At 31.6% G+C, this 9,649-nt stretch overlaps 1 protein-coding gene across 1 annotated transcript in view; it reads right to left on the bottom strand.

The window, feature by feature from the left end:
* The window catches only part of LOC106462681 (protein lin-54 homolog), a 49,486-nt gene that overhangs the window by 14,902 nt on the left and 24,935 nt on the right, over positions 1-9,649 (bottom strand). The window contains exons 8-9 of the mRNA XM_022390008.1: positions 8,719-8,790; positions 3,604-3,749 (exon numbers count right to left, since the gene is read on the bottom strand). Coding sequence (XP_022245716.1) covers positions 3,604-3,749; positions 8,719-8,790 — 218 coding nt within the window. The remainder of the gene's footprint in view (positions 1-3,603; positions 3,750-8,718; positions 8,791-9,649) is intronic.

Below are 9,649 nucleotides of genomic sequence, written 5' to 3'. Positions count from 1 at the left end.
CATCATCAGGTCCTGATGATGACAAAACCTTATCGAAACGTTGTACATTTGCTGTTATGTTAAACTTATATTAAAGTTTTTCCTCATTACCCATTCAAGCCGTCTCCAGTCATTATTATCACTATTTTGCTTTTAAAGAAGTCACTAATCCTACTCACAGGAAAAAGAAGCAATTCAGAGGTGCAAGGCTGAGAAAAATATTTTTCAATCGTAGCATTACGGAAATGTACTGGGAAGCTCCTTTGAGGTTTCAAGTGTTTTTGGGGGTCAATTAGTGTTACATAGGTGGAGAATTGTAGGGAGGAGGCATTGAAAACTTCCATTTTTTCCAATTAATTGCAGTAGGACTGTGCTCATGGCTTTGGGTAACAATAATAATCATGAAGAAGTTGAAATATGAACTATTAGACAAAGACTTTAAAAAAAAATGATAAAACTGATTAATACTTTCACAACTAGGCATAATGTCAAACCTTTAGGTTAATTACAATTTATGCTAGAGGATACATTAAATCAGTGATTTAATTTGATAAATTTGATTTAATGGAGCATTCATGGGAATGAGTAGGAAATAAATCTCATTTAAAGCATTGTCAAAAGTTTGAAGGTGCTCTTTTATAACCTACAACCAGGAAAATATTATCTTGAAAAACTTCCAGTTTAATATATGTAATACTGTTCTCAAGTCTGAAGATTTTCTAAATGGCTATAATATAATTTAAGCGTCTCATGTTTGACATTATGCAAAGTTTTTTTGTTTTTTTTTGTACAGTATGACATGTAAAATATAGTTCCTCAATTGGAATAAACTGTATACCAAGATCAGCCAAATACTACAGTTTTGAGTTAAACAAGGTATTATCAGCCTAACTAAATTAATGTGTGGGAATGATATTCAAATGACATTTATATGTTTAGCCATGAGAAGCAGCTTTGTGTAATTTTATTTACACACGCATATTTTTTGTCCATTTTATTATCATAAGAAGTTTGAGGCTATCCAAAAATGAAGTTAGATTTAAACCTTATGGTGGTACAGTTTGATACATGAAACATAATTGCAAATGCATTCTGTTAATTTTAATTTATTACTACTATACAATATGAACTGTAACTGTTATTGCAACACAAGTCAAATATCTCTTGGAGAAAGTGTACATTTCTTAAAAACAGCTTATTAGTATAAAACTGTTAATTACAGCAAGAAAGTTACACTAATGTATTCACACATCTTTATGGATAAGTTATTTAGTTACTTCCTTATCTTTATGAACTTCAACCAAAAGTGTGAATCAGGTTTACCACTAGCTGCAACAAATCTTTTGTACCTTTAGCATTGTTAAAAAGTACATTTTGTCCAATGTTTTCAGCACTGTGTTACAATCACATTAACATTAGAATTACTTCTGGAGTCCCTATGGACCCTATTGGATTTTTACACATTTTTCTTAATCACTTATGCACCAAACTGCTTGTGGGTCTATGACTTTGTTGTTTATAGAGTCCCTAATATTGAATCACACACACACACACACACAAAAAAAAATATCATCAATATTGAAATTAATTCCATTAATTACAACAGAGGTCCCTATGTATTTTATATGAAAAACAAATTACTTTGCCCACTTTTCTGGGCATATACTTAATGTGATGTAAAAGGCAAAAAGATAAAATTATTCAATATGATACAATATATGGATATCAACAGTGAACTATATGAAAATAAGTCAGTAATATGAGAATTAAAACTCTTGGAATTTTTTTTTTCACTAAGTAAAGCAAGCAATACTGTAAACTAAAGTTGAAAAAGCAACAAGTATAATAATTCAATGTCCTTTCCTTCTAACCTTTCAATACACAAAATAAGATACAGATACCTACAATTCTCATAGACATCTACTACTTTAAATGCAGTAAGTATGTAGAGTAAGGTTGTGGTGATTGGATATGAATCATCTAAGCCTAATTATTTACCTTTTTTTAACTAGCTACTAATTACTAACTACTTTTTATCCTAGGTTTTGGCTGCTAATCTGCCACTGTCTTTACTATCAACATAGGAATAGTCCTTATCAGGATTTCTTTGAAGACTTCAGCAGGTTAGCAGCTGAAACGTAGGATAAAAACTAATTCATAACTAGTATATGGATAGAGGGCTCAAATTCAATGTTTGTACTAAAAATTGCTGGTTAGTGTTACAGTTTCACTAGTAAAATGTAAAAGGCACTAAAAAAGTGTTAGTACATATTTCAGAAGAAATATTTACAGATTCTTATCATCGAATTTCAATACATCCAGGATACATATATTTTAGTCACTTATGTTACAAGATCGCAGAGGATGGTTGATGCGAGTCTAATTAACTGGCCCGTGTGTTAATTATCCTGTCAATCAATCAAACAAGTTGAAGTTATTGTCTTGCTGTCCCTATTTCCTTTTACTTTGTTTAGATATGCCATGAAGTTGAAATGGGGGATCACAAAACCAGTGGTAAATGGGAATAATCCTGTTAATCACAATTATAGTAACCTTTTATACTCAAAGCATAGTTTCACAGGCAGTATGGTTAGAAATACTGTACTCAAGTGTTTGCTCATTGGAAGTAATAATAAAATAGAAATCACACGAACCATGGATGTTATTTTCTGCATCCTTCTTAGAAGTCAGTAGGCCTTACATTTGTGTTAATAATATACAATTTAATGCTTTGCCAACTTTTGGTATTTAAACTGTAGCTTTCAATAATAAAAGGTAAGCAATGGGGTGATGTAGATTTTGTCAATTCAAGTACTGGCAGTCTAAATACACCAGTTTCTGTCGATGTTGAATCATGCATATAATAACTTTTGTGAAATAGTTGAAAACACTGAAGCAGAAGATTTATGTATATAAATAAGTTGTATATTTATAAACATTGAATACATGAAATAATTATGACACACTACACTTAATTTTAAGAGTAGCTGGTACTGCTTCGCTAATTTTGTCTCCAATTCGCTAGTGAGAAACAAAATAACTATCAATAATTTGTTAGTGCCTTCAAAAGGTAAGGCCTAGGCCTAACTGAACTGTAAAAAAATAAATAATTTTTTAAATTAGTAATTAATAATCAGACATAGGTGATTGTTTAGGCCACTAACCATAAAAATGATACTTTAAATGAACTTATTACAAGTCTTTTAAAGTAAAGCAAGGTTGTAGGATTATTACCGCAATAAAAAGTATAACTATTTCACTTTTCAATGCAACAATTATGTTATGTATATCTAAACTTAGATTTAGTTAGATTATTAACCTGAGGTAGTGAAACCTATTTATGAAGCATATTCCTAAAGTCTCCCAAGAAGCAGAAAACATCTTTAAAAAAAAAGTGCCTTTTTGGAGGATATTTGCATCTACAAATTAGTTTGTGATTTTAGCTAATGTGTTAAATTATCAACTATTACGGATATAATTATAACAGTATTTGTTTTTATGTTAAACCCATTCAATATGCAAGTTCTCCCAATGATTTTTTTTTTCTTCTTCTCCAATCACTATTATATTTCAAAAACTTGCATTTACTACTATGAAAAACAAGACCACTTTGAAATTTCTTACCAATTTTTGAATGAAAAGCGAAAGGATTTCTCTCCAAGCAGATCTTGATTGCTTTTTGCCTTTCTTCTTCATGGTCTAAGTTGTTGTAGCAATTATTGCAATTACAACTTTTGCAAAATTCACCCTTGGCGTAACAGTCACAGTATCTATAGTGGTAAATTAGAGATGTATTCTTTAGATTGGGAAACAAAAGTTACAGTATGAAATACATTCCATACAAAAATTATTTACATATATAATTTTTAGTACTTCCATAACCATAGTACAAAGTAAATATGAAAAAATAACAACTTTGCAAACAATCAAAATATAATGAAAACTTTGGCAAGTCTTTTCATGCTATTGACTTTGCACGAAATAGTAAAATATGATGAAGTTTGTTTACTGGACAATTGAGAACTGATAACAAATACAGAAATCCCACTGACACTGTTTTTGGTACATCCAAGCTATTTGTCAAAAGATAAATTATTATTCTACTTGTCAATGCTACAATAAAATATTCAAAATGTGTATGATGTGAAGCTTTAAAATGAAAAACTGGAAAATAGGTTTGTTTGTTTGTTTTGAATTTCCCACAAAGCTACGAGAGGGCTATCTGTGCTAGCCATCCCTAATTTAGTAGTGTAACACTAGAGGGAAGGCAACTAGTCATCACTACCCACTGCCAACTCTTGGGCTACTCTTTTACCAATGAATAGTGGGATTGACCATCACATTATAATGCCCCCATGGCTGAAAGGGCGAGCATGTTTGGTGGGACGGGGATTTGAACCCGCAACCCACAGATTGCAAGTTCAGCGCCCTAACCACCTGGCCATGCTGGGCCTGAAAATAGGAAGATGTACATAAAAATAGAGAGAACATTAACCTTCAAAAAAAAGTTTAATCCAATCACCTAAGATACTTTAGAGGAAGTACATATTTCTAAACTCAAATATTTAAAATCAGTATACTAGTCTGGATTAGTACGAGATATTTCATTAACACTGGAAAACACATCAACATGTTTAGTCATCAAATCATAAAAAGATAAATACCAGTACTCTATTAATCAATTATATTTCATATATTATAAAACAGTCATACAAATCTATATCACTGTTTAAAATTATTTTTAAAAAATTGTGCTGATACAAATGGGAATAGCACAATAATTAACATGTTAAAAATTTCTAGGGAATATCTACCCAATAAACGACTATCTTAAAAATTCTCAAACTTTCATCTGTAATTTCAATACACCATATATAGTAAGAACATTCTGATTATATTTCTGTGTTATTCTGTTACTTTTATGTTTTTGCTCACCTTTTAAATATCAGTAAATATTGTATATCTACATTTGTGAACAGGATTTGATACTTATTGTATAAAGAAAGGTATCTATTTAACATAAATAATGACAAACTAAGTGTCAACATACATCATTATAACATCAATTTACCTGACTTTTTACCTCACTAGATGTATTTAATATTTTCATAGAAAAACTATGGTAATTAGATCCTGACTGATCATTTTTTTCCTCCAAAGTATGTCCAATATTGAGTAAAAAGATACACTTGGCATTTTCAAAATTTTTGATAACATCTTCAGACACCAGATCATAGATTACAAATCACACCAAAACCTTATCCTTAAAACTTTGGATGAAACCTATACTGTACAGAATACAAATATAAAGGATTCAAGTAATAATCAAAACATATTAGGTGATTTCAAGATTATCATCAAAGCATTCTTAGAATTCAGTTTTACTGTACTTAAGGTGGGGAAAGAATACTGTGAGAGATTGCTTTGTACAAATTACCAGACAGAGAAACAAAAGTTATCCTTTACGTATGGAGTTTTGAGTTGTCTTTTCATCACCACAGTAAATCTCTATTTATATATAAGTTGAACAATCTGAAGCATTCATGCTCTAATTTATTCTTCTAAATTATTCAGTGGCAATCTGTTTAGGATACAGGGTGTTTATGAAGAAATTTTACAGTTCAGCACATCATATCTCACAAATGGTATGGCATAGGATGGTGAAATTGCACAGAGGTGCTAAGAATATCACATGGATGCAAATAACAGGATTGCAACATGTTGCTGGCAGGGGCACCACTGTGACCTAATGTCTGATCAATCACAGCAACTGTTCAAAATGCACTCTTCCTGCATCCAGAATGCATTGCATTTACGTGAAAATTGACATTACAATAACAATATGCATTTCAACTGGTATGTTAGTCAATTTCCAAAAAAATTGCATCCTTGAGGTCTGGAATTGTGAGAGGCTTCTTATGGTATACACATCATTTCAGATAACTCCACAACCAGAAACCGACTGATGTCATGTCTGGTGAACGAAGTGGCCATTCAAAAGAAAAGTTATGCAAAATATTTCTTTCCTGAAAGTGCTCCAAAAAAGACATGTTTCACCAAGTTACAAATATGCAGAAGGGCACTGCAGAAAACTGTAGTAACTATCACATTTCATTGATGCAGCATGATATTGTGCAATGGTGACTACGCAGATTTGTTGTTTGTGCTGAAGGTACTTCAAAAAGGTAAAGTCGAGTAACAAAGTTAGCATTGAAACAACAACACATTGACACCTTACAATCATGGAGGTGTGTGAAAAATATTACAAGTGATAAGTTTCTTATTAGCTAATACAGTTGCCAATGTTGATAGTTCCAGAAAGGGTGAAGTGTGCTTTATCAGTCCACAAGCTATTAGCAGTCAATTGGTCATCAAGTTTGAGTCTTGCCAAGAAATGCAATGCAAAATCAACATGTTAGGGTAAATGTCTCCTTCAGTACTTGAACACGATGCAGCTTGTAAAGAAACATTTGCAAAGTTGCTCAAAGAGCCCTTACAAACAGCTGAAATTGGAAAATCTAGAAACCAAATGACATAATGTACATTGCTTTGCTCATGTATGCACTTGTGCTGGCTTGTTCTGCTGTGTTCTGACCTCAGCAACAGTTCTAGTACCAGGGTTCCCATTCTTTTTTTCCACTCTAAAAATTGAGGTCTTTTTAAGGACTGCTAAAACACACGGCAATGTTAAATATTCAATTATTAATCATGGACGATGAAAACTAATGACTCACACAAGTGCTAAGAAATGGTTACAATGCATAATTACTGTGTAAACCACTCAGAGACTCAGCTGTACCTTACTCTTAATTCATCAGAATGTGGCAACATTCGATAACCATAAAAGTAGGTTCAGAATAAAACTAAGGACTTTTTAAAGACAAAAATGAACTTCAGCCAAAATTAAGTACTTCTTAAGGGCTCTTAAAAATGAAAATGAAAATTAAGGAGTTTTTAAGGCCCGGGGGAACCTTAAGTAAGTATCAATGGTCTGCTTGTAAGAGGCAACATGTGACAACTGTGGCATTTGCATCCATATGACACCCTTAACATTCCTATAAAATTTCTCCTTCCTATGTGAAAAAAAAAGAAAGAAAAAAGATGCATTGAACTGTGAAACTTTATTATCACCCTATACTAAAAATACATAGGAAGCCCAATCTATCATTCAATTCACCACTTATCACCAAGTTAAACTGGCTTTTGGGAATTCCTCACCTCATCAGTAACTCAACTCTGGCAAAGGAAAAATGAAAGTACGAGATTAGGCTTCATATAGTGTGAAGTGCATATCACATGTATATTGTTTTGAGTTTTATTTTACTCATCACATTTTGTCTGCTAAATAATTTATAAGAATAAATCAGTAGCATTCAAGCAGGCAGGTTTCATGGAAGGAAAAGCAACAAATCCTTAAACTGAGACTAGAGATAGAAAAGTGTAAAGAGTACAGAAACTGGTTATATCTGTGTTTCTTAGATTAACTAAATGTATTCAAATGTGTTCAACACAAGAAGATGTGGTTAACAATGGACAGGGTGGGAGTTCCCAGACACATTATTAGTCATATTAGCAAATTAACGAATGGTACGAGTCAGCAATAAAAACTGGCAGTGGGAATGCAAACTATTTAAAATTGGAGAGGAAGTTTGTCAAGGATGTGCCATGTTGCCTAATTATATTAATATTGTGAAGGATGTGCCATGCTGCCTAACACTGTGAAGGATGTGTCATATTGCCTAATTATTTTAACATTGTCAAGGATGTGCCATGTTGCCTGATTATTTTAACACACATGTGGAAAATATTATAAGAGAAATGTTAGAAGTGTTTGAAGGAAGAATAAAATTGGGTGAGATATTATTAGACAACTTGCATTATGCAGATAACACGGTTCAGACTTGTGATAAAAAAACACCCGTGAAGACTGATTTAAAGAGTAAATAATAAGTGCTAAATGAAAGAAAACAAAGGTTATGGTGATGGATAAAGTTCATATGTAAAGAAAGAGTTGAACAAGTAAGAAATCAAAGTTGAACAATTTGAACATTTGAGATCCACAAGTAATGTCAAAGAAAATTGTTCTCTAGGTATTAAAAGGTCAATAATAGTAAGAAAGCTTATGGTTAAAATGATAGCTGTATGGACAGACTGAAGGTTAACATTACCATTAAAGTTCTGTTTGTTCAGATCAGTTATATACCCACCAGCAACTCACGGTTTCTAAAGTTGGACATTAAGGAAGAGTGATGAAAAGAAGATAAATGCTTTGAATTGTGGTGCTACAGCAGTGCTGATAATACTGAGCATCCAAAATAAATATGAATAAATGTGCTGGAATAAACATGATGTGATAAAGAAAATTGTTGGAAGATATCATAAAAAAAAAATGACATATTTTGGACAGATTGTGAGGAGACAGGACCTGCCTAAAGACAAACATCAATGAAGGAAGATTTGAAGAAAACAGAAAAAAGTAGATTACCAGCCATAGTGTGGAGTATGTATATTTACTTTCAACATCCAGACTCAAGTGTGCTTAAGGCATGCAGAATCATAAGGCATTGTATCAGTTCTTGGCATCCATAAATGGTAATATGTAATATTCTATTTAAATTTAACTTTCTAAAAGAAAAAATATTCAAAATCGGACAATCGATGATGAATGATTTATTCCCACACACACACAAACATCAGAATGGTATATCTAAGACGTATTTCAACATTTCAAAAACTTACAATTTCAGGCACTGAGATTTGGAACAGTTACAAGGCCTCCGAAGTCGTTCCTCTCCAGCTGGCCCACCAGATCTGTTGAAGTGAAAGCCCATTTTACAAAAATATTGTAGACTTTATGCAATACATCAAGTTAGAAATTTTGTCCGCACATTTATTTGCAAATATAAGAGCTTCTTTTTCCGTATAGAAAATTTCAACATGTAAACTTTTAGACATTATTACAAATTTCATTGTTATTTGCTAATGTTTAGTCAATGCTGCAGGGATTCCTATATGTATTATAATTATTTGTATTCACCTGTGTTACAAAAAATATAAATAAAGCAATGTCGTTATAATTCTAAGTGTAATTTTCTATCTTATAAGAGAGCTATAGATGGAAAGAATCTCACTTTTGGCCTTATTTTATAAACCTTATACCAAAATAAAACAACTAAACAACCTTATCAGAAACTTCTAGATTAGTTGTGCATTTCATTTAAAAATATGTAGTCACTTTCTATTAAAACATTTAGTACAAATTGCTTACAACTACTTTTATGGTTACTTTAAGGCCTACTTATGTTTTAATATTCATTTTTTTAAATTCATTATTTATTATTTTCACTGATTTCAAATGTACGTATGCACACACACACACACACACACACATATATATATATATGGGTATGTGTGTTAAAGATTCATCTGCAGATAAATCATAGAGTTTTGCTAACTCAGTAATAATTAAGAACCTCTTCATAACATTAGTTGAAAGTTATACTTCATAAAATCAACATAAATGTAATGTAAATTTAAAAAAAAGTTGTATAACTAATAAAAATCATTTCCCACTATGATCAAGTGAAGAGATCAATTAAGAATGTTTAACTTATTCTTGTAATTCTTTTTTTACATAGTTTATATGTTCTACACGCTTGTTTGTTTGTTA

Source organism: Limulus polyphemus, unplaced genomic scaffold (assembly GCF_000517525.1).
Source record: "Limulus polyphemus unplaced genomic scaffold, Limulus_polyphemus-2.1.2 Scaffold1224, whole genome shotgun sequence".
Classification (NCBI taxonomy): domain Eukaryota; kingdom Metazoa; phylum Arthropoda; class Merostomata; order Xiphosura; family Limulidae; genus Limulus; species Limulus polyphemus.
This window is presented reverse-complemented; position numbering and strand designations above follow the sequence as displayed.